The 25,332-nt window shown below is 41.9% G+C and overlaps 4 protein-coding genes across 5 annotated transcripts; 3 read left to right on the forward strand and 1 right to left on the reverse strand.

Moving 5' to 3' along the window:
* The first annotated feature begins 1,547 nt into the window (after positions 1-1,547).
* LOC115741438 (DDT domain-containing protein DDR4) lies at positions 1,548-7,995 on the forward strand. The gene is made up of 12 exons (XM_030675332.2): positions 1,548-2,236; positions 2,321-2,431; positions 3,017-3,103; positions 3,190-3,227; positions 3,309-3,390; positions 4,678-4,784; positions 5,014-5,170; positions 5,436-5,528; positions 5,687-5,810; positions 6,526-6,568; positions 6,668-6,859; positions 6,934-7,995. The coding sequence occupies exons 1-12, from the start codon at positions 1,796-1,798 to the stop codon at positions 7,670-7,672; spliced, it is 2,214 nt and encodes a 737-aa protein (XP_030531192.1). The 5' UTR covers positions 1,548-1,795; the 3' UTR covers positions 7,673-7,995.
* Positions 7,996-8,945: 950 nt separating this feature from the next.
* Positions 8,946-23,234, reverse strand: LOC115741443 (transcription initiation factor IIB-2-like). 2 transcript variants are annotated; one of them, XM_048281365.1, is made up of 9 exons: positions 23,091-23,234; positions 11,360-11,802; positions 10,931-10,955; positions 10,632-10,761; positions 10,426-10,556; positions 10,221-10,309; positions 9,647-9,723; positions 9,411-9,556; positions 8,946-9,329 (listed from the first exon to the last, which is right to left on the reverse strand). In XM_048281365.1, the coding sequence occupies exons 2-8, from the start codon at positions 11,710-11,712 to the stop codon at positions 9,423-9,425; spliced, it is 939 nt and encodes a 312-aa protein (XP_048137322.1). In that variant the 5' UTR covers positions 11,713-11,802; positions 23,091-23,234; the 3' UTR covers positions 8,946-9,329; positions 9,411-9,422. The 2 variants fall into 2 exon arrangements, with proteins under 2 accessions (XP_048137322.1, XP_048137321.1); XM_048281364.1 differs by having other exon boundaries at positions 8,946-9,338.
* Positions 17,844-21,668, forward strand: LOC115741442. Its single transcript, XM_030675339.2, has 4 exons — positions 17,844-18,548; positions 18,814-18,927; positions 19,009-19,296; positions 20,669-21,668. Exons 1-4 carry the CDS (start codon positions 18,096-18,098, stop codon positions 20,867-20,869), a joined length of 1,056 nt encoding a protein of 351 aa, XP_030531199.1. The 5' UTR covers positions 17,844-18,095; the 3' UTR covers positions 20,870-21,668.
* Positions 22,818-24,309, forward strand: LOC115741447. The gene is made up of 2 exons (XM_030675347.2): positions 22,818-23,895; positions 23,984-24,309. Exons 1-2 carry the CDS (start codon positions 23,125-23,127, stop codon positions 24,137-24,139), a joined length of 927 nt encoding a protein of 308 aa, XP_030531207.2. The 5' UTR covers positions 22,818-23,124; the 3' UTR covers positions 24,140-24,309.
* The last annotated feature ends 1,023 nt before the right edge of the window (positions 24,310-25,332 follow it).

The following is a 25,332-nucleotide window of genomic DNA, read 5'->3' on the forward strand; positions in this document are numbered from 1 at the left end:
TTCTTTTTTCTATTTTTCTTTTTACTTTTTTTTTCTTTTTCTCTCTACGGACCATCGCTAGGTCTCGGGCAATTTTATGGCCAAACAAATTTAAAAATATTAAAATTGCCCACATTAGTGATTTTCTAACTAAAATTGACTGAATGAACTTAAATGGAAAAACATGAAAAAGTTTATGATTTTTCGGGTAATGTTCCAACTAATTAGACCTCGAGTCGAAGAAGATCGATCACTAATGATGCAAGAAATTCAATTACAGATGAAGGGATTTCGAAATAAAAGGGACAAAAACATAAACTTCGTACATCAAGAAGGACACGATGTGAATTGTGTAAATCACACTCCAAGAGATGAATCAAGCCGTCGATGGGTTTGTCTCCCGATCATGCATTCAAAAATGTCATGAAATTTTTGTCTCTCTTTTCTCCGTCACGTGCATCTCCATGTCATGACCTGATCTGCCCGCCTCCCCCTGATACTTCATCAACCCAGAGAAAAATGCACAAAGGTAATGAGTTCGACATGCGCTCTACAAAATGGCAAAGCAATGTTAGAGACAATAGTTAGAAATATGATAAATAAAAAATTATTTTTTATCAATTTTTTTGAATTAAATATGCAAAATAAATTATTGCCTTTTTTCAAATAGTCTTACCTAATTGCCCTCACAAAAGGAAATTACTTCTTTTTGGAGGAAGTTTAGAAAAGAAAATGCATATCTAATTTTGAATTTTTGTTAGAAGTGTTCAATACTGAATAAACAAAAACAAAACATAACTATTTAATGCACTAATTGCCTTCGAGATACGAATAATCAATGTTTTCAGAATTATATATTTTTTATATTTAGTTAATTTAATCAGTATATCAAGATACTCATTAATAGAACTCTATATTAAATAGGTGAGCAACAAAATTCGGGACATCATATCTAAAAAATCGGGGAGAATTTCCAACTAAGAGCTTGAAGTGTCCTCATTTTCTCAAACAAAAGCCTGAAGTGGATTTTATTTCAAATGAGGGTTTGAAATAGCTTTTTTATTTCAAATAAGGGTCTAAAATAGCATTTCATTTTCCTTTTTTGTCTCTTTGTTACGACCGATAATAGCCCGTCAATCCTCATTGGTCGCCTTGCCCAAGTGTGGTTGGCCGTCACTTGGGCAAGGCTTGCAATGGCTCGCCTGGGCAAGAGTAGCGACACCACCCCTTGACAATTAAGGGTGGCCACGTCGAGCCCTCGCATATAAACGGCCATTGCCCGATATCGGCTACCGATGATAAATAAGGAAAAGAAAAAAGATTAAAAAAAAGAAAAAAATTAGAAAATACAAAATGGCAAAAATATCATTGGTCAAACTATTTTTAAAGATAATTAGGTCACTTCAGGCATTTTTTAAAACAAGATTTACTCCAGATCTTTATTTGAAATTTTTCTTTAAAATCGATATATCACCAAGAACGAAAAAAAAAAGGAAAAAAGAAAAAGCAAATACGAATTTCAGGTGTCCTCGTCCTCCTCCTCTTCGCCCTCTCTGTTTCTCTCTCTACCCTTCGTCTCTTTCGGCTCAACCCTCCGTCCCTCTCTCTTCTTTCTCTCTCTTCAAATTTCACTTACAGAAGCAGCAAAAAGTCGCTTCTCGTTCCCCACTCTCCTGTCCCGCGCGCGTGATGGTCTTCACCTTCTCTCCTCAATCCCTCCCTCCCTAACCCCTCGACCGAGCTCGACCCCGCCATGATCTTCGCCGCCTAATCCCGGCCCTAACTTCCCTAAACCCTCCCCCGATCTCCCCCAACCATGTCCTCGGAACCGCCCCCTCCGATCCCCTCCGACCGATCCTCCCCCGACCACCCTCCTCCGCGGGCCGAGAACCTGGCCTCCGGCGCGGACGCGGCCCCGAACGCCAGGGGCGACGGCGGGAGCAAGGGGCAGGGAGACGAGGCGAAGAACGGCACGGTCGTGGTCCCCACCAGGAGCGGGAGGCCGGCGCGGGCGTGCGCAATTAGGGCTGCCTCCAGGCTCCAGGCTGCGCAGCAGCTGCAGCAGCAGGGCCCGGCGGAGAGGAGGCCTAAGGCTGCGAAGAAGGAGGAGCGCGAGCGGTGCGAGGATGAGTCGCCAACGCAATGTGCCAGCAGCAGAATTGTCACACCGCTTGTGGCTGCTCCGGAGGCGGCCCAGCTGCCTCGGTGGAGCCTCCGGTCCATGTGGGAATTGGCTTCGATACTTAATTTTTTGCATGTGTGTGAGCTCATTCACAAAGTTTTTGTTTTTGCTGTTCTTCTTGTGGGGAGGTTTTGATTATTCTGGCTTTGATTTGCGCAGGTTTTTAGACCTTTGTTGAATATCTCGGTGGAGTTTTCTGCGGAAGAGTTTGAAACGGCTTTGCTCACACCCAATGACACATTGGGGGATATACACATGCCTCTCTTGAAGGTTGGTGCTTTCTTGTCAAGGTCGCAGTTTTTTACATTAGGGGAGATCATTGATGTGCTCAAACTTGTAATGCGCTTTCCAAGTCAAGTTGCCTGAATCTTAGTTGGTTAGTCACATGGAATCTGACCGGCCATTGAAGTAGTACACTATCTTCTTGGTGCAATTGCCCAGAAATGTATTGTTAGCCAGAAATCCATCAAGTGTGTTGTTTGTTCCTTAAAAATCTGCCATAATTTGGGAATGTAGGAACTCTGGTTTTATCAGCCTTATACAATTTTAAGTCTAATATCATTTTCATTGTGAGGGTTGAGAAAAGTAGGCAAGATTTCTTGTCCGGGGATTAAGTTTTTTTTGTGGAGTGAGCAGGGCGATGGATGAAACATTACGATTAAGGAGCGGCGGCACTGAGGGTGAAGCTGAGTGCAAGTGACTTTAGTTAATTGCTAGAAGTTTTGCTTGATAGAAATTAATCCGCAGTTACATTTTGGAGGCTGTTTTTTCCTTTTGTGCCTTCTGCTACTTTCGGTAACTTTTTCTTGGTACTGAACTGTGTCTAGTTGTGCTTAAATCTTAACTCGTTTGTAGGCAATCCCTCCTATTACAAGGATGGCACTTACACGTGATACCTGGGTTACCGTCTTGTGCAGAAAGTTGAGAGACTGGTGGCATTGGGTAATTCGAACCTACTATTACTTTTAACCAACAGTTCACATGTAGTATTATCTTTTAGCCTCTGAGGTTAATTTGAGCTTTTACAGGTTGCAGAAGGGGAGTTACCCATTGTTGCGGCACATGGGTGAGTGTTTATGCGTTAAATTTTTCTGCACTTAGGGAGCATATTCTGATTCTATCTTATTACGTTGAGTTGATTTTTCAGGACTGAGGTTGAACTTTATAAATCTCTTGACCCCGGGGTCCGTGTGGTGATCCTGAAAGCATTATGTGACATTCGTGTAGAGGTATCCATTTAGTCATGATAATGAATAATGTCATCCTGCTACATACTCTTCTGCTTGCTAATATCTATTCATCTCTCTGAAGTACTTCTAGAGAAATAATATATCAAATACATGCATGGCCAACGGCATCTCATTGGTAAATGGGCTTTAGAAGATAATGTTACTGTTGGGTGTGAAAGTATTGTGGGCGGTGAATTACCTTACTTTTAGCATAGGAGACCATACCCGCTCAGTACTTTGTAGTCGTCTCTTTGGTTGTGATCTGTGAGTTCTGTTTTTTTGAAGCCAGAATATCACATATATTATTTGTTTTATTCCTTTTAATCATTATATATGATCATTATCGAGTCGCTTCCGTCTTGGAATATCTGGGATATACCTAAGAAAGGCGCAGTTTTTCTTATTCAGGTTTGTTGTTGGTTATGATTACTCTCTTGCTGCTGATGTTTCTTGTTACAAGTAGCTTGCCATATCAAATATGAAGTTGGTTTCCCTCCTGGATGTACTACACACAATCCTTTGATCCCATTGATAAGATGGGATACAGCTTCTTTTACTGCCACTTTTATTCTCACCAAAAGATCTAGAAAGTTGTTAAGTGAGACTTGCGCAGCTAATTGACTTTTCTATGTGTTGCACTGAGAAAAAGTTGTATCATCACTTAGTTGTTCTCTCTTCTTATTACTTTCAAGATTTTACCTTGAATTCATTGAGTTCACCATGCAGAATTTCTGAATTCGATTCGATGAAACTAATGCTAGTCGGTATGGTTGAGGACTGGCCGAAAGTCGCCGGGTCTTTCATTTATGTCCGATGCAGTTCATTCAAATAGAATAAGGATATTGTCAGATTACATTGTGAAATGCCTAGATATGTCATAACTCCATAGTGAATTTACGTATATTTAATTTTGGCACTTATGATGTTTGTATAAAGGAACCCTTCATCTAGCTTCTTTTTTTTTTCCCTGTTCTGTAAATAGTTGTTCTGTTTAAAAGGTTTTTTCTTGTGTTTTTTTTTTTTTGGTTTGGGTTTGGGGGGTGGGGGGGGGGAAGCAAGGTAATGTATGCGATATTGGTCTGGCAGTTGAATGTTCAGATGTTACTTGAGTGTCTCCATCCTTTCCAGAGATAGGCCCTAGGGTAATGATGGATCAAACCTGAGTACGTTTTGGACCCTGTATTTTTCATTCATCTAGTTGATATGTTCTTCTGTAGTTTTTTTTTTGGTCATTGTCTTTTCAGTTTTGACAGGACTAGTGAAGTAAAGTTCTTATGTTATTTGTAGCAAGAAGATATCCGGAGCTTCATTGAAAATTCAATGAAGCATGGCATTCACCTTTCAGCTTTCCGTAAGGAGCGAATTGGAGGAGATTCAAATGGAATCCATTATTGGTGAGTGGTTGAACTTATCAACCATCCAGTTCCCCATGTTACTGATTTGTCTTTGCACGTGGTTTATTTTTTACGCCTGGTTTATTTTCTGTGCTGTGCGGGAAATTTTCTCAATACATGCTTACACCGCAGAGGTCCGTCATAGTTTGTTCTCATTCATAAATAGTGAAGTGTTATATTTTAATTTCTATACTTCAAATTTTGTAAGAATTATTTGACATTGGTGTAGGTATGAAGATGATCCAATAATTGGTCATCGACTTTACAGGGAGATAAGGAAAGTTGAGGTTAAACGAGCAAAGGCTAGGGGTTCCCAGGTCATCCCCATTGCATCATACCAGTGGGAAACAGTTGCAACCAATTTGGATGAATTTCAAGATGTATCCGTGAGTTACAAAAAGCATCTATGGTTATATTCCTGGGTTAGAATAGTTAACCAATTGTAGATGGTTCTTTTATCTGACTATGTAGTGGACCCCCAGCCAATAAGGCGGAGCAATGATGGTGGAAAAGAAATGGGAACTCCTATGTTCTTTTAAGTCAAAAGTTAGATTTGCTTCATCTGTTGCAAATGCTATGCATGTGAAATTTATGTTTTCCCACCTTCATCAGTTTCTGCTGCTCTGTCTTATCACAAGTAATATGTTCCAGGAGAAGCTTTTCTCCAGTAAAAACAGGACAGAGGTGTCGTTGGGGAAAAAGTTGAAGATAGACATGCTTCCCGAGATTGAAAGAGTTCACAAGGTACCGCAACTCTTTTCCTGGTCAAGGCAATATTGCCTCTTCAATGTCTGGACAGTTCCAAATTACCTGTGCTTTCCAGTACTTGTTCATCCCAGGATGTTACTGTGTCATCCCCTTATCTGTTGGTAATTTTTTGAATGTAACTGCTTGATTTACAGAGGAAAGAGAGACTGCTTAAAAAGCAACACAGAGAAGCTCTTCTGCTTGATAATTTCTTGAACATGGATGGGCTTGCTCCTGGACGCTCCCTTCGTGATAGGAAACCTGTCACCTATACTTTCGGTAAAGAACATAAAAATCACTCTTTCTCTGTGTCCTGTTTCTACAGCATTGTCAACTTTTGGAAATCAAAGTTGAATGTAGGATGCAATGCACTCCTCCCTGTCTGTGCGCTATATTTCCTTTTGAAAGGAGTCAATGTCTCATTCCAGCAATTCTTGCATATTTTCATCAAAGTTCCATCATGAAAATGCTCTCTACTGATATGATTCTTCTATAAGCGGCTGACTGAACGTTACTCTGATTGCTGAAATATGTTGGGATCATTCTCTAGCAATTCAAGGGTTTATTGTCCTCAACTTTCCAAACCCTCTTCACTCTTCCACACAATGGGCAAGCATGCCTTTTTCGTATTCCAAAGCTGTTTATCTCGTTACTCAAATGTACTTGTATTGCCTCATTAGTAGCAGATCGTTTGCTGTCTGAGTGTGTGGAATATTTTCTTTGAGCTGTGTTTCTCGTGTTTTCTTTCTGATGTTTGGTCACACTGTCAACTTCAACTTAAAACATTTTAGTTGAATGGTTGAAATCCTCTTGTATTTCATAAGATGAATTTTCATCTATTTAAGCTGATTGATTTGGTTTATCTGCAATTGCAAATTGCTGTGTTTTCTCTTTTTCTTCTTCTTTTTCCACTATGGATTTGACATGCAATTTTCTAATATAATGATGATAAAGCCATCATGCATATTGATGGGCATGTAAATTTATTTTGCAGATGATTATGACCGATCGATCAACGAGGCTATCAAGATAACCAAGTATGGAATTTGAATTTTATGCTTCGCTATAGTCCTTAGTTATGATATCACCTTCATACATAACCTGACTATGAATGGCAATTCTCATGTACTTTTCAGGCGTAAGCAGCCTTCACCGGAACCTATTAACAGAAGAGAAGGTGCTTTCATCAAACCTGAAGCTTCTACAAATGGCAAATGGAGCGAACTCTTGCATGCCTCTCCGTACACTGGTTTTAGCGCCGTATCTCCTGGGTCACCTGATTTTGATGACATTGATGACGATCAAAAACCCGAAAACTTGGACCGAAGGTAGGTCAAAATCTGGTTTTACAGCATATCTTTTGACTGATCAAATTATTCATCACTAAAACTTTACGCTACAGACAAAGACGGAGGCCTGAGAGATATTCGGAGAAAGACTTTGTTGAAGCAATATCAGATAATGAGGCTGACTTTGACAGTGATGATGATATTGTTGGAGAAGCTGTTTATGACGAGGAGTATCTCAGGAAACGCAAACAGAGAAGGGTGTCCAGTAGCTCCGAGGGAGATGAGGAGTATCGTTGGGATGAAGAAAATCCAGAAGAAGAAGAGGAGGAAGAGGAAGAGGAACATTCCTTGGGTATGAGTGATGAGGAAAGCGATGAGCCTCGAATGACTAAGAAATTGCCTGGGCGTACGCGAAGGGAAACCAAATTAAGATCGGTGGTTGAACTCCAGTCAGGTCTGAGACGTAGTAAAAGGGCGACGAGGAATCGTATAAACTATCGACAGTATGAGCTCTCAGAATCTGAAACGGAGACTGCAAAACCTGACAAGTGGCTTGCATCCAATGAGCAATCAGAAGCAACTGAGAGTGAGGGGTATTCAATGGAAAGTCAAGATTCAGAAATGAATGGCAATGAGCAGGAACTCAAAGTCAATCGTCCTGTTGCAAATCACCCCGATACAGCAGAAAAAGAAGATATTCAGCCTGCTGAGAGAATTGAGAGCCCAAGCCAAGAGGAAGTTGCTGATCAACCAAAAAGACGTTTTCTTGACCTCAATGAGCTTGCTCCTGGTTCAGGCTTTGATGATGGTCCTAACCCTGAAACGAAGGATGATGATGAAGATGATATGTAAAGCTCCCACAAGGTTAGTAATACTTTCTGATGGAAGCTCATTGTACCATCTGAGGTGCTATAAATTTTGTAACGAGCCTGCAGAGGAAGTTATGATCGGATTTTCTCTTATGGCGTAGCCGAAGCAGCTGCCACAGTGAGCACTTGCTTTGCCAGCCAGTGGGATCGCACTGTAGGGAGCTATGTAGATTAGATAGTCATTTTTTAGTATGGCCACTCTGAAAAATCCATAGGATGGATTGGGATTTGTTGGGAGACGTTGACTCGGCCCAATCGATGTACAATAACATCTAACTTATATGTGAAAGGTGTCGCTTTGATGTTAAGGCTTAATGCCCTTGTAGTTCTTTAATTTTTGGTGATCATTACAATGATCTGCGTGTTAGCATTAGGGTTGTTCGGATCCATAAAATCATATTACGAGCTCAGGAAGTTTTCGTCAGTGTAATAGCACCAACATCCCTGATTAAGCAACTAACTATTCTTTGAAGGCATCATTTCTCTGTGTATCCTTTTAGCATTTTGATTCTCACACTTTGAAGCTGATAGATATGTGCTTGATGTTCGAGACTCCAGCTCAAAATGCTTCCCAAAACTGCTCGACCTGTTCCTTCTTTACAAACGAAACAGGAGGATGTGCTGCAATTGCGAATGGGGTTTCGATGGTATCCAGCAGAAGCAGCAGTATCTGTTGAAAACGTTGTTATGATAAAATGAAAGAAGTTTCCCTTTTGACACGGTCTTTCTTATTCGGAAGACTTGAAAACGCTTGCTGTTTGACTAGGACGTGCTTCTCTTTTCCATCTCCGACTCTTGTTTGATCATTCGACGTCCATTCACGCCCCATGCATAGGCCTCATTTTGATCCATCTTCACGAGTGGATTAAGTAGACAAGACAAAAAATGAAGTCCCGTGGACTTTGGTCTTAATTCTCTTTTCAGCCCGGCATTAAATTTGGAGTCTACAGCCAGTACAAGCCAGCGCTCTATCTCCCATCTCCAGAAGTCGAGCGACCCAATAATGAATTCAGAGGCACAAATTCCCACATGAATAGACGGGATGGAGTGACAAAATACTAATTGACATGGTAGCGACGTCTGAAGTTTGGAGAACATAGATTTTCAACAAAATCATGCATCATGGAATTCACTGTGCCCATCCAATTGATTGTCCCCTTTATCGTGCTGTTTGGGGTGAGTGGATCTTTGAAGCTGCCGTCAAACTTGGTTACTGATTACTCATTTCAGAGAGGGAGACAGTTGGGACCGCAAACTTGCGCCGCGTGTGCACAGGTTTAGATATTTCAGTCCATAGATAAGAGGTGACAAGGCACTGACATTGAATTGCTTCAATAGAGAGAGCAGTACAATCGAGACTATTGTTGAAAAATTATTTGCCTAGAGGACCTAACACTGACAGCATTTGAGATATCTTCCCTAGTGATTTACGAGATCTGCGGTAAACCAAGAACCCAGGAGCTCCCGGTACATACAGAAAATCCTAGTCATGTACAAAATTCGGCTACTTGAAGCCCCTTCTACGTCTAGCCATTCCCCATGTCGGTAACTCGAAACGAATTTCTGCACTTCAGCTCTCATTTCACCTTCTTCTGGAACATTGTTACGGCATCTGCTGAGGACACCTATTGCAATACAGCCTGCATTCACTAAGAAATCGAATTCCAATGCCCCAATAAGTAACGCAGCATCAAATTTCTGCAGTTCAGCATAATCATCACCTTTGACACATTTCAAGGATTGCAAAGGTTTTTAAGATCCTCCTCCTTGGCAAACCAGCTGGGAATTATCTTCGACAGATGAGGATAAAGATCCTTGTAGGAATTCTTAATAGTCCCTTCCGCTACTCTAGTAGCCACTGATATATCTGCAAATATTAGCAATTATCTTATGTTCAGTCATTGAGGCAGCGTTAGCAAGTGCATAAATCATATCCCAGAAGTCTGGGCTTTCCAACCTTTAAGAGGCTTCTTGTCACTAGACAGCTGAGTTATGATGTAGATAACGGCTGCTGCAATGGATATAGGGCTCCTTCTGCATAGATTGAGGCGAAGTACAAATACGGATGAGAACAATCATGTGAGAACTCTAGTAAGATAGTCCCAACTCTTTTGCAAAAAAGTTAATGCATACTTGTGCCTAGAATATTCTAGCAAGCCATAGCACAAACTATGGAGCATGCATTTCCTCTGACAAAATTGTGGCTCAAAATTTCATAAAAATGCACCATAAGGTCACTAGGCGCAAGACCAACTACAGTGCCCAAAGATACCTCGCACCTAAATCTCGTAACAAACAGCTGTTTGTCTAGTTTATGCATGACACTACCAGAGAAAAAGCAACCTTAATTAATCAGGCATTAGCTAGATGCGTAGAGAAATCATTGAAAAACAAATGAATTTGGGCCTCCTAAATTTTCTTCAATTTAGCAACCCAGAACTTTCTTTCAAGTTTCCCTTTTTCTGGATAGAGAGCAAAAACTTGCCAATTGCCAAACACGTGGTATACACATGAATACAAGAAAATCTGACCTTATGTCAAGCTCTTCAGACTTCAGGACAACTTCCTGGGCAGCCTTAACTTCTTGATTCGTCATTCCAAGATTAGAGCAAAAACGTCTCTAATGGTTCACAGATAAAGTGAATGGCTTGACTCTCTCACTCAAGAAATTGAAAGAAAAGAGTAGAGGTGAGTGGGAGCAGCAAAAAGACCCAAATTTTCCACCAAGAAGCATACCATGTAATCTGCAGCATGTATGGCTCCCATTTCTACAGATTGACCCATCTCGCCCTCCAACAGCTTTACTATGAACTCTTTTGCTCGGCCAATTTCCTTTTTCGTAGCTCCATTGGCAACAGAGCATATTTCTAGACATGATTGACACGTTCAGATAGGTCACGGATAAGGAGTCTACTTCGAAGCAAATGCAACACGAAAATTACCTTTCACCGTACGAGCTTTGTTCTCTTGCCTACAAGCAATATAGAGGCAAGCAGCCAATATCGCATCTAGATTTCGTCCTTTCAAAGGTTTCTGATCTTCTACCTTCTTGTATATCTCATTCGCTCGGTCCTGTCAACCAAATTCACAAGCCTGTTAACAGAAAAAAGAACCCCAAGGAAATGGGCTAAAACAGAAGGACAAAGAATACCAAACCCGACATTGCTTAGTAAAGTTACTAGCATTCTCAGCGATTTACAAAATATAACCTTGGGGAAGCAAGAAAATAGAACCGGCATACCTTTATTGTCGTAACGAGTCCCAACCTGAAACAACAAATTACATCGGTTACCTTGAGATAAAGACCGTAATTATACAGGGAAGAGGAGGGAAAATGTCCCATAGCTTGCACAAATCAATTCAAACACACGCTAAGCCCAAGTCCGGGAGATTAAATTGACACTGACCATACCAAGCAGATCTATAGATTCATGCCCTAACATGACAGGCGTGCAATGTACCTCATCTGCCCTTAGTAACAGAAGCTGCAGCTTATACGAGCTCAAACAATTAGCATCCTTGTTACCCAGAGCCATTACTATTCCAAAATTTCTCACAATTCACACGATGAATTGGAAGATACCCCAACAACTAACTGCCATAGGAGCCAGTCGCCCGTACCCACGACGAAACCACCAATGCAACGCGAGGATCGAAGCGAGGCACTCACCTGTCGGACATGATCGCGATGGACTTGAACGCCTGTATCAGGTTGCGGTCGGGGTTGGCGCCGCGGCCCTGCCACTTGCCGAGCGAGGAGTTAAGGAACTCGCCGGAGGACCCGTTGGGCTTGGAGATGACGGTGGAGAGGCCGCCGTCGGTGAGGGAGGGGTTGTAGGGGCCGCCGACGCGGACGGGGTCGTTGTCGTTCGACTCGTTGGCGAAGGTCCGCCACTCGGATGTCTCGTCGATGGAGTGGGCCTCGAGGACGAGCCCGCACTCGGAGCAGATGGTGTCCCCCGCCGCGTGGTCGAACACCACCTCCGTCTGCTTGTTGCAGTCCCTGCAGAACGTGTCCGCCATGGACGGATTCCCTCCCGAGATTCCCCCACCCTGCTTCAATCGCTTTTAGAGAGAGAAAACTAGAGAGAGAAACTATCTCTCTCTCTCTCTCTCCCTCAAACGTCGCTGACTATTATTGTTGCTTTCTCGTTTGGGTTTTTGGGGTTTATATAGACCGTCGCCCCAGAGGTTGAAGAAAATTTGGCAAAATTCTGAATTTTGGATAAATTCTTTTCCCAACCCAAAAAAAAAAAAGATAAATTCTACATTTTTTTTCCTTTTTCTGGAATTTTTTTTTTCCTTCTTCTCTTTGGAAAAAGGAAATATCCTTGACAAATTAAAAAGGTCTTTCCGGAAAAAGCGACCGAAAAAAAATAATTAAATTGGATACGGATTTTTCCCAATTTCCCAAAAAGGAAAAATATCGAGAATCCCCAGTAAATTACGAGACTGTTGTTACATCCATCGCCGGGGATAATAATCATCGTTCACAAATTAGTAGGAGAGACGGTGAAAAAGAGAATTTTAATTGAGATGTGGATTTTTCCTGATTTCCCATGAAGTAAAAACGTGGAGAATTGTACCGTGGGCTTTTCGTAAATACGAGACTCTTGTTACATTCACCGTCGGGATGACACAAGCGTCGTTCACAAATTAAAAAGGTACTTCCCCGAAAGATTGACCTACAATAGTTTCCCAACTTTCCCAAAAAAGGAAAAGCGTTGAGAATCGCGTACCGTAAAGCTCCGGCGAATCACGAGGCTACTGTTAGCGTCCGCCGTCGGGGACAAACACGGGGGTGCGCTCACCGTCGGACATGCGTGTCCGACGCCGAGCCCGCCGGTTACTTTGGTGAGGGTGGTGCGATTTGATTGAAGGACGGGATTTTAAAGAGCGTTTTCATGAAGGCAGATGGCTTAAAAACGGGACGGCGTTTTGCCTCTTCCAATAAAAGACGAGTAAGTAAAAAGGTGAGCGTAGAAGAAGACATTATTGTTGAGACATAAAGGAAGAGAGAGGCGAAACGATCAGACAGTCAATGAACGGCGTCGTTTCTCCTAACGTTTTGAAAATAATGACGTCAACTTGGGTTTTTCCCCCCTTTTTTTTTAAACCTCGCAAAGAAAAAAAAAAAAAAAGGGCTCCAATGAAACGGGGCCGTTCCAAGGAATATTACTCCTTCCGCGACGGACAAAGAGCAATTTTTTTTTTTTTTTGAGCTGAAGTGGCACCGACTAAGCATGTTTGGAAGAGTGACAAATGGCAATTTGTATTTAAGTTTTTTTTTTTGGTCGAAGTATTTATTTAAGTTGAAAGTGTCATTTATCACGTTTTTTCTTTTAAGTTTCTACGATTACGCACGCAATAAATAATGAAAAGACTAAAAGGGACATCTCTTTTATATGTTTATTGAGGGTGACAGTGACACCTATTCTCTTTTCGGGCTATATTAATTAAAAATAGATTTTTCTATTTATATTCCGTGCACGAATTTCTGAGTATACATACGTTTGATAACGTCACAAAATTTATATTTCCGAAATAGAAATTCATTTGATAACAACATAAAAAATCCTATAATTGGATTACTAACAGAAGGCGAAACGGAGATCGGGGGCTAGCGACGGGAAGATGGAGACCGGCGATCCGCGAATGGAGACCAAGGGCCGGCGAACGGTGACCGGCAGACGGCGTAGCAACCCAAGCCCAACCGTGAAACCAAAAACATGGTGATTGGCGATTGGTAAATGGCTGTTAAGGACCGGAGCTCGGCCACCAACGAATGGCGATTGGCGGCTAGCGAACGGTGGCAGGGACAAGAGAGGGGCAAATGGTGAACAAAGGCAAGGATACGAGAGAGGTGGCCGATGAAAGGCGATCGGTGGATGACGAACGATGGCCATGGACCGACGGCCAATGGAGTGTGACGGGCGAATGGGGACCAGCGGAAGGGACTCGAGAGAGAGGGAGACTGCAAGTAAAAGAGAGAAAGTGAGCAATAAAAAGAATTCGTATTTTTGTCTTTGCTGCAAAAATAGAAAAGTAGAAGAATTATACTTCTCATTTCTATTACATACTTATTTCTGGACCAAAAATTTATCCCGAAAAGAAAAAAATAAAATTACATTGTGAAACGAATTTCTGCTCCTCTTCCATAACAGAAAAATAGGAAAATAAAACTATTGTCTTGCGCGCATATATTTGCCTCTCTCCTTACACAATAATCCAATCGAGCACGGGCTAACACGTGCCCAAACACTTGTACATATTATAGGAAGGTATTTTCAAATTTCTGAAGATGATGATTGTTTTGAGCTGGAGATTACTTTCAAATTTTTAAATGCGAGAAGTGGTTAGTATTGGACAAGTGCATTTAAAAGATGAATTATGGTAATAAACTTCATAAACAATTTTATTACAAAAAGTTTTGGTTCGAGATGTATGCAATGTAATATATATAAAATCACTCAAAATATTATTCACTTTGGCCCATTCTATATCGGGTTAACACCATGAAAAATTCCAAACTAGAATAAATGGCAAATTTATCACAAACTGTTTTTTTTTATCATAAAAAATTCTAAAATGGTACACCTGTGACAAATTTACCCTATAATATATTTTGGATTATAAAAAATTTCAAACTATTACACTTGTGACAAATTTACTCAAAGCTAATTTTTTAACCGTAAAAAATCTCAAACCGGTACACATGTGGCAAACGTACCTCCTATTAGTTTTCTATGAAATCTTATTATCAAATTGCTAAGTTCGATGACACGCGGCAATTGACAAGTATACCGGTTTGTGATTTTTATTATTTGTTTGTCACGGGTATATCAATTTGAGATTTTTCGTAATATTAACCGATTTAAGGGAGGATAAATTTGTGTATACGAATTTAGGATTTTTGGTAGTCAAGATATTAGTTTGGAGTATATTTGCCACATGTATACGAGTGTGGGGTTTTTTATGTTCAAAAAAATAGTTTGGGATAAATTTGATACGGGTGTAGCAGTTTGAGATTTTTGATGGTATTAACTCTTCTATAACGAGACTTGTGATTTTATTCTTTAGTGTACATGTAAGCATTTTTTAAGTGGACTTGACAGTGTCCTCGTCTAAGTATATTTGGCATTGGAATTTGAATGCTAAACGAAGTTGGACATCAAAAGGCGTATTTTGTGAGTAATTTCGATTTCATGCTTGTAATTAAAAAATGCTCTACGTCTATTCGGTTTGCAGTTTAGTTCATTTTTGCACAATTCGCCAACTTAGAAGCCTGCCGGGGATCGCTTTTTAAGATAGCCCTCTCCTATGGCGACTACTCCCAATTCTTGTTGAATGGTGTCCTTGTACACCCCCGACTTCTCTGTGTTCGTTCTCGAATGACACACTTACATGAGGGGGTTTTGCTCTGATACTATATTTGAATACTCTTGGATTAACTCACCTGAAGAATTATCCGCTTCGACCTTTCTCATACCAAGTTTCATGAGTTTGTTATTTGGCATACAAATACTAAGCATCTTCTTAGACAGTCACTCATCCCGGTGGTGCTCTCTCACGCTTAATACTCGAATTGCAATGCTGAATGATGTCCTTGCCTTAAAAGACCATTTTTTGTGAGTTAATTTTAGTTTCACTTCTGTTCGGTGTGCAATCTAGCTACTTCTGCCTCATTTGCCATTTGAATGCTTGTTAGGAGCCACTCGTCATTCGGGTCCGTCCGTCCTGGCGATCATTTCCCGCCCTCATTCAAATAGGTTACGGGCAGCAATGAAAGAAGACATCGATTACATTCATTTTCTGTAAAACAGCCAACTGCCCGCTTAGTTAATAATTCGATATGTTAAACACGAACATCAGGTCGATAGTTTTCTAAAGGGATGTGCAGATAAATCAACCTAAACAAAAATACAGAGGGCAACGAGATTTTATTGGAAGAAATCCCAATCGAGGATGGAGGAGTTGCCAAAACGCGGTCGCGATAATTAAACCCTCCACAATTTTGATTTTTCTCACGGCACAAGAGAATATTACATAGCATTTAGTGAGTATTGGGAGGCCTTCATCAAGTATGGTCTCCGTTTGTTTCTCGAAGATCAGTGATATCAAAAATATTTTTTCTAAAAATGCTCGCTTTAATCGCTCATAATAGCGAATGAAAGAAAAAGAATTCCATCATCCACGAAAAATGTCTAGACACGGCTGGTTGTCTATGATAAAAGTATTTTTTTTATCGACTAATTATTTTAAGTGATACAATCGATCATTTTTAGAAAAATATTTTATGAATTACTCATTTTTCAAGAAACAAATATACCCTTAATGTCAAGCACAAATTATTGTGTAATTCGCTCATTACATAAGATCGAATGGAAATTCCAAATAATTACCCAAAGTGGACCGCGTTTCAAAAAAGGGCCTGAAGTGGCGTAACGACTTCAAATAACAGCCTGAAGTAGCCATGATTGTTTCAAATAAGGACTTGACCTTGCCGGCCGATTAGGAGCATCTTTGTCAAAATACTCTTTCAACCCGATTTTTAATTTAATTAAATTAATAATTTCAAAAACTAAAAGTAAAAAAAAATATAGGTTGGAGGCTGGTCGCAACCCTACCATTGGAGCCTCAGCAAGGGCCAATAGGCCCTTGCCAGAAATTGCCTCGCCTCACCTTGCTCGGCGAGGGTCGACGCAAGCAAAGGTCTTCTTGCCTAGTGAGGGCCTGCTGCGGGTGAGGGTGGCCTCGCCTAAGCCTGCCCTCACTAGGCGAGGCAAGGGTGGCCCGTGCCCAGCCCTATTTGGGCAACGCTGGTGGCTAACCACCGGTAAAAAGAAAGAAAAAGAATAGGAAAAAAATAAATCAAAACTAAAAGACTAAATTGCCCTTAGTCCAGGCTTTTCTTTGAGACTAATATGACCACTTTATGTAATTGTTTGAAATAATATTCATTTTAGGCACTTTTTTAAGACAATGAAGGTATTTGATGCCCTTATTTGAAATAATGTCCACTACATGTCCTTATTTGAGAAAATAAAGACATTTTGGACCCTTATTTGAAATTTTCCCTAAGATCAACAAAGGAATTTTCTGGCTGGACAGGCCAAAGCTAGGCCCGAATTGGTGGGCCAAGCTTTTCTCACGTAAAATGTTACCCAAATGTTACCCAAGATCACTCATTCCCAAGATTAGGCGACGGGCTAGGCCGCCCGTCGACCATTGGTCACTAATAGTTCTACAATCCACAATTATCCGATCAATATGAATAGGAGTATACTGAAGGGCTTATGGCTTCATAGAATACCCCAAGTTATATTGTCATAGCAAGCCTTTTATTTTCGAATACAAAATACATGTTTGGTTGTCAGTAAATAATGTAAGATTGGATTATACTGAATCTCTATAGCCTATCATTTATTTCGAAAATAAGTGTTATTAAAAATCCTAAACCTTTTGTATGAAATGTAATCAATAGCTAAATCTTTCAATTGATTCAATTAAGTTATAAACATTTACTAAATGATGTAATCGTGTCCTTTCGATGAACAATACCAATAATTGTTTGCGTCATTGAAAGGTATGTGAAATGAACAATCGAAAATTCATGACTCGATTACATGTTTTGGTAAAGTGATAAGACTTGATTAAACCAACTAATGGTTTAGAAGGTGATCGATTTTTGTATGCAAGATTTATGATTTGTAGTGCAACTCGCCGTTTGTTATGAAACCATCGAATGTGACGGGCTATGTGTTGTTGCTTATTATAGGATAAGGCGATAAAATTAAACAAATAGCTTAGAACGAGACATGGAAATTCTAGGGTATTGATCAGATGACCACCTCAATACTAATTTCCCGACAACCACCTCTGAACTGGTCACCTTTGTTGCTCCAATCACCCAACACCGTGCCGTGACGGTGAGATCTGATTTCGATGGCCATCACAAAAGTGGTCACATGAGATTCACAATAATCAATTAGCCGATGCTAACAACTTAGGCAGCGGCCCTTCCACTCACTCAAGATTAAGACTGGCCGTCGAGCGTAAAGGCAGAAGGGAGCTTATAAGATTCATTTATTGAGTAGGAACGAAAGTCGGCTTTAGTGGGAGTTAGATATTCCATTGGAGCTTCATCCGGGATCTTTCCGGGCTTTACCACCCTCTAGAAGCATATGTAATTGGGCCGGGTCGGTCTGGACCGGTCCAGTTCTGGGTGCGCGGTCGAGTCGCCAAGATGGCCCGGGACAAACCATTAACGCCATGGATTTCGAGATCCAAGAACTCGCAGGCGAACCCGTAACCGGTTACAGATTCTCAATTCGCGCCCGCGGCCGCGACGACCTCATCGGAGGAGAAGAGAGCGGATTCGACCAGCTTGGAGAACCCTAGCGAAAATGGTGGCGATTTCTCTGTACAGAGGGAACCTCCACCGGGTGCCCGACCTCCCTCGCCGATGGCTCATGCCGAATCGCAACCTCTCCCCCAGGGACTTCAAGGCCCTCCTCCACCGCCGCTCTCGAGCCCTCTCTCGCGTCCCCTCCGCGTCAATCCCTCCGGCTCCTGACGTTGGTTCCGGTCCCGACATCCTCAACGGCGGTCTGCCTCCGCCCGAGCCTGAAGTAGAGAAAGGAAGGGTCGAGGTTTGCGGCGAAGGGACTTCGAAGGGTGTTGTCGCCTTGGAGGTGAAGGAAGAGGTTATTGATCATAGAGAAGCCATCGACGGTACGAATCTTTCGACGGAAGCGAAACCTGATTGGGTGGGCAAGTCCGTCGATGGCGGTGGAGGTGGAGGTGTTCAAGTCTCGCCTGCCGAGAAGGAGGAGGAGCCGGTTAAGAATGCGATGCAGGTACGGAGTTTAAATTTGGCTATTAAATTTTCATCCTTCTCGCATTATTCGAAGAGAGAGGCATAGGTCAATCGATTGTTGTCTGAAAGAATGTACGCTGGAACTGAAAAGGATGTTGCTTTCGGTGAATTTTGGCGTTGATTAGTTGCAATATGCAAATTCTTATCCATCGGAACCTTGGGAGAAGCACCAATTGATGGGCTGCGTACTTTCTATCCACCTATTCAAAGTGACGGATAGAATTTGATGTACTCTTACTTGCTAGGCTGCGGATAAAGTCGATGCGTCAACCGACAGAGAGAAAAGGAAGAAGGATGTTGAGGATAAGTTGCAACTTTTGAATGCCAAGAAACATAGTTTAGTGCAAGTTCTGAAGCATGTAAGTGGACTTCTTCTTCTCAAAGCGAAACTAGACAAATGCATGATTTGCCAATAGAGAACTAATATATGTTGCCGGTAGATCTTGAATGCAGAAGAGGAATTGAAGAGGAGGAGCAGCATGCAAGGAATGGCTGTTCGGCCATCAGTTCCACTTCATGTGGATGTTATGAATGACTCTGGTTCAATGACCAGACTTAATACTCCTAGAATGGGCTACGAGGCCCATCTTGTCGGTGATCCAGAAGGGGGAGAAGCAGACGATGCCTCAAACCATATAATGCCTTCTCGGCCTATGCATCGCATGAGCAGTGTGTCGCCATCTTCGGAGTCCCCTCTTAGAAGGCCTGCCTTGTCGCAGCACAATACGGTATGAACAGCCATGTTTCTCTGAATTACTAGTCTTTTGCATTATACCAGTTTGCTTGAGACCAGGGAATGACAAAGTTATCTCTTTAATTAGAGCTTCACCTACAAGACTGTATGTCTGATTGGGTTTTTTTACGAAGGGAAAGCTGAATATTCCGACTGCAAATTTAAGACCTAGGCAGTTCTGAAAATGTACTGACTGAATATACCTTTAGTTAAATACATCTATTCTTAATCGCATTATGTTAAATTTTGATCGACCAAATACTTCAAATGGTCTCCCAGGGGAGTTGTAATTTGTATTAGGGTAGGCAGTTGCTAGCACGTGTCTAATAGCTAAGGTTGGTATCCCTACAGATGAGAAACAAGTTGTGCAACAGGATGGCTTGGTACAGATCCGTTAATAGCATCCTCGATGCTCACTAAACATTTTAAGATTGAACTTTGACGTGGTATCGGAAGACCAAAAGTAACTGAGTGAGGAAAAGCCGTTAGTAACTCTATATTTCCAGAATAGTTTTCTCTGTTCACCACTTTCTTTTGATTGTCTTATGGCAGCTTTCCTTATTGGATGTGTCTCTACAATTACATTACAGAAAATGGAAAACGAAAATTTTGAATGATCAGAAAAGAAGAATCAGAAGTATGACTCTTTCTGCATTAGCTTTACTTGGTGATTCCAATGCTAATGGACTTTCTTCACCGATCTGTGTGTAGAAATTACAACATTCGCCTTTTTATTTCAGTTTTGTTATGGAAGAAAAAGTTGGGTTTCTCTTTGAGAGTTTTGGTCCCTTGTATAGCAGCTATTGAATGTGTAGGTAAACACAGAAGCACATTAGTGCCTGGTGGTGATTCTATGCTAAATAGTACTCGATGTGGTCAAAACCATGTACTAATTAATGATGAGTGCTCATAATGAGGAGATATTGAAGATGTGAGAAGTAAACTTATATGGTGAATTATTATGATAAGCCTCTGGAAGTTTTGAAAGGCAATGGCACTCGATGACTTGATGACATTTTAAATTCTCAATTCTCAGCCTCTAAGCTTCTCCCCCTTCCCAAACCAACAAACACCCCCCCTCCCCCCACCCCCAAAAAAAAAAGGAAACAGGTTGGAGCACATATTATCCTCCTTAGCAAGAGGGAGAAATTTAGTTGCTTTCCTTGTGTTGTGGTATTTGCTCTTATAAGAGAAAGACATGATGATGGACTTATATCTTCTTGATAACTACAATTCTGTAACTTTACAGGGAGTTCCCGTATCGAGTGAATTTAAAGTTGTCTCAAGCACAAATCCAGACGTTAGAATTCGAAGTACATATTATTCCTGAGAGAACCCTAATATCTGGTGCTTACTTTTGTTTGCAGGTTCCACATCCCTCACGATCAAGCTTAGCCGTCGGTGGTAGTCCATCCCGCTTTGCTCCTCCAGCTCTCCAAGCTCACCTAGCAAATCATCCTGCAGTTTCTGTCTCGGGAACAAATTACGTCGCCTCCTCTCCATCGCCAGCAGCATCTGGCGGCACTTCGGTTTTCAAGGATGCTCGACTACCTAGTCCATGGAATTAGAAATTACGAGCTTTGCTAGATGCATTGGGCTCTATTTATTGTTCTTTCCATTCATTGTGTATATTGGTAATTGGCTATATCCACCAAGGACCTGGAGCCGATTTCGTAGTGTAGTTTAGGGGATTCCTCCAAATTAGTGGGGGAATGATAGTCTGTAGTCTTCTTGATTTGCTTACTCGATTGGACCTTTATTGACTTGTTGCTGACCTGATTGAGCAAGTGTTGAAAGATGATCAGATCTGGTGAAATGTTAAAGAGCTTTAATATCTATATTGGCGGCGTGGAACCCGTGTTTATGATTGTATTTGTCAACTGACGCTAGTTGCTTGGTTGTCAGGTAACTCGCTTTGGCGCGTCGAGAGGTGACTGCTGTGGTGTTTGGTTGTTCCCAAGGGCTTCCAGTTTGTCAAATCTGTATATTTCTTCAGCCTTGGGTAGGGAAACATTTCTTACTTATCAGGATAGCTGAAGATTCATAGATTTCTTGTTTATCATGAGTATTGAACCACGTTCCTTTGTAAAAAATTTCGGTCGGGAATTCGAGAAAGCCTTCTGGATGAAGCTTTTTAGGTCCATGCTTCCAGATTATATGCTCGTGATTGTGCTTGCAGATGAGGTCAGAGAGTTAAAAACCTGTGCCCTTCTGCATGGACTGATAATTTTCCGAGCAGCTCGAGTGACTCGATCACTGGCTGCGGCGCAACTGCTTATTGAGATGTGGTGAGTTAAGTCGGATTTGTTCTCTCCCTCTCTACTGAACTGCATTTTCTCTGCAAATGAGACTGCTTGGCTTTCCCTTGGCTTGCCAGCATTCTGTTGTTTATTAGTTCTATAAGCACAAGGCCGGATAAATTCGATTGGATATCCTAACACCGCATTGATTTTGGACGGCGGGTATTGTTTTTCGATTGTGGCAAAACTTTGATATTTTTTTTCTAAATTAGCGCAGGGGGTATGATTGAGTTATAAGTATACATACTTAACCACCCAAATGGTTCTTTGCTCTCTGATATTGATGTCTTTCTCACTCTCACCTCATTAGTCACGTAAGCCATCCTCATTTACTTATCTGATGCCGTGAACATGCATTTAGTTTCAGTCTCTTTCTTATAAAATCCGGTTATTGGAAAGGTTTGGAAGGTCTAGGAAAAAATACCAAAAAAGTCTTAAATCTATTATAATTGTGTTAATTCAGTATTAATTTTTTTTTGCCAATTGAGTTATAAATATTTTATATTTTTGTCAATTCAGTCTACCTAGTCAATTTTAATCGGAAATTACTGACGGTTAATATTTTTTTAATTTTTTAATTTTTTTTTCCTCTTTCATTTTTATTCTTCTTCCTGCTCGTCATTAAGTCAATTGACACAATTATAACAGGAGTATGATTTTTTTTTGGTAATTCTCGCGTAAGATAAGATGACATTGCTTTCGGAAACTTTGCAATGGGGTCATCTTCCACCAACTTCATTAAATCTCTTTCACGTGAAATGACAGATTCGTGGGATTGATAGAATCTGAACAAAAAGAGGACGACAGATTTTGCTGTATGGATTCGATGATCTTGGAAGGTATTATTTTTGTCCATCACAGTTGCGCGAGGGTCTCTCCTTTCCTATTTGATCAAATCGGATCGCCATCGTCATCCACAGGAACCGTGGATTATAAGCAAAATCGACTCGATAGTTCTGATGGATTAGGAAATATCAGCGCTCTCGCCCACTCACTGAGGAATGAAATTTCCGGTAACAAAATAACGCGCTTACGCGTTGGAAATAGAATTTTGGATTATTCATATAACTAAGTATTCATGTCATGTTGTAGTGTTCCTATCGGCCTCAACGTACCTAATGCCATAATATGGTCAGAGTCGAGTCATATTTGTTTCCATAACTTCTGCGTTCAGAGCTCATTGAATTGATTTTGACCAGCAGCAACCGCAGGTTCCCCACGAGCTAAGGAAGACAGGCTCATCGAGCTTATCGTGCGTCCGGGCGCATCCGATGCCTGCCCTCGGAACAGATCAAGTCAACGGTCAAACAAATCACCGGCCCTCAACCTCATCCTCCTCCCCCTCCCCCTCCTCCGGCGCATGTTAGAACAAGGCAGCGACAGATCCAAGCCAGACCAGACATGTCCCAATCCAGTGAACCCCACCCTCTCTCTCCCCCGTCACTGCCCACACATTTTCCTTCCAACACCAGCACCAACATCACAACACATCTCTCTCTCTCTCTCTAACCACCAACACCTCCATGGCACACCGCACCAAGCACAGGCGCGATATGGCAGCTGCAGAGCTCCAAACCCGGACTCAACCCACCCTCAAGAAGCACCCAAAGCAAGCCCTTATCACCACCGCCATAGCCATAGTCGAAGACCCAGATCCCGCCATTCCCTCTAAGCCCTTCGACATGCCCAGGATTGCAATTTCCCAGAAGCCCACCAATTTCAGCTCTACGCCTACTAAAGTAGACACCCTCTTGCAAGCCAAGGCCTTGAATAAATCTGCAGACTTTGAGTCTTCCAAGTTCTCTTCTTGCTCGGCCACGGCCAAGCAAGGCAAGGGAAATCAAGAAGTGGGGAAGCGGGGCAAGAAGACGAAGGGCGACTGTGCGGTGAAGGCGAAGAAATTGGTGGCCAGGGAATGGGAGGATGGGGACGGGGGAGCTAGGGCGGTTGAGAAGGAGAGGAGTAAGATTAAGGTGTCTCGAGATGGGATTGACATGGTCAAGTTCTCGTCTCTGTCGGTGGAGGAGGAGGAGGAGTTGAGGAAGTGCCACGAAGAGGCTGTTGATGGTGCGAGGAGGAATTCGACGTCTTCAATGGTGGCGAGTGGTAGGAGGAGGAGGTCCTTCGGGGGCGCACAGGTTGAGCTGGGTGATGTTTTCGCGAGCAGCGGAGTGAGAGTTGTTGCAGTGGACATGCCACCCTTTATGCAGATTCATGCTGTGGACTGTGCGAGGAAGGCCTCTGATAGCCTTGAGAAGTTCAGCTGCAAGGCGCTTGCTTTCACACTCAAGAAGGTAACCAGATTTCTGCATAGGATTCTAGTAAGTTTACTGGGTCTCTGCTTGCGGTTTTTTGATTGATGAACATGTGTGGGTGTTGCAGGAGTTTGATGGGGTTTACGGACCTGCTTGGCACTGCATTGTAGGGACAAGCTTTGGGTCTTTTGTGACACACTCGGTTGGGGGGTTCATGTACTTCTCAATGGATCAAAAGACGTATGTCCTCTTGTTTAAAACTACAGTACAAAGAGCAGATTGAGGTCGCTTGACTAGGGAGGAAAAGGAGAAAGATTGGAGAGCCTTTTTTTAGGTAGGGAAAGTCCTCTGTAAGGCTATAAAAGCTACACCGCAATGTTGTATCCTCTTTGTAAATTGTACATTGGTTCTGATTTACAAGAGTTGGGGAAATTGCATTGCCCTTTTGCTTTCGTCACTTTCCTTATGTTAGAAGTAGCTTTTTCTAGAGTGGGCTCACGTGATGGAAGGCTGAAGCTGAATCTTGAAGACGTTGCTTTTGCTAGTTTGTCTTGGGATTTACTGAGGGACAAGCCAGATGGAATTGGAAGCTCTTAAGTCTCCAATTTTCATTTGGAATTCTTGCTTGGCATTATAGCTTCTTGCCCACTCCCTGTTCTTTAGTCGTTCAGTTGGGCTCCTCATTCTGATTCATGAAGCTGAAATTGGTTATGCACATCAGCACTGAGTTAGCTCATATAGCTTTGGTTCATAGCTCAGTACTTCTAGACATGGTATTTCAATGGTCCAAGACCAAGCGGCCTAGCGGCAGTGCACTCGACCTCGGCCCTTTGTGTCGAGAGGTGTCAGCCGCAAATCTGAAGCGCGTCATCGGGTCGAGGTAAGCCACAAAAGGGATATCGATTCGACTTTCCATTAACTCCATGCTCTGTGCTAACAGCGATGAATTGTATAATCTAACTTCGCGGTTAAACACCCTTTAATCTTTATGAGCAAATTCAAATTTCAAAACCAAGGTCTCAACATACATGGAGTCAGCTGGTCCATAATGTGTGACTCACCTTTAATTGCACCAAAATTCCGTCCAACGGCTACATAACAATCACTAGCTGGCAAGCTCGAACGTACACTAGGCTGCCTCTAGAATTCAAATTTAATGAAGCTGGAATGGATGATGGAGTGTAATTTTGCACATCCCATCAACATAATTGGGGGTTTGGTCAAAGGTACTCTGAAAATGTTTTATGACCCTTTTTGCAGATCCAGGGGCCCCTCAAGATTATTGATTTTCCTAGGGGAAAGATGGGTCCTGGTGCTTCAGTTCATCAAGATGTGGGTTAGGGTGCTCCAGGGCCTGGGGCCAAGAAGTCACTGTTCTTCCAGGATTTTAGTCTCCCTCACCAATGATCAAACAAAGGCCAGCTCTGTACGTATTCACTTCCAGACAAAACCAATGGTCTTGTCTCAAGCAGCAAG

Source organism: Rhodamnia argentea, chromosome 6 (assembly GCF_020921035.1).
Source record: "Rhodamnia argentea isolate NSW1041297 chromosome 6, ASM2092103v1, whole genome shotgun sequence".
Lineage (NCBI taxonomy): Eukaryota > Viridiplantae > Streptophyta > Magnoliopsida > Myrtales > Myrtaceae > Rhodamnia > Rhodamnia argentea.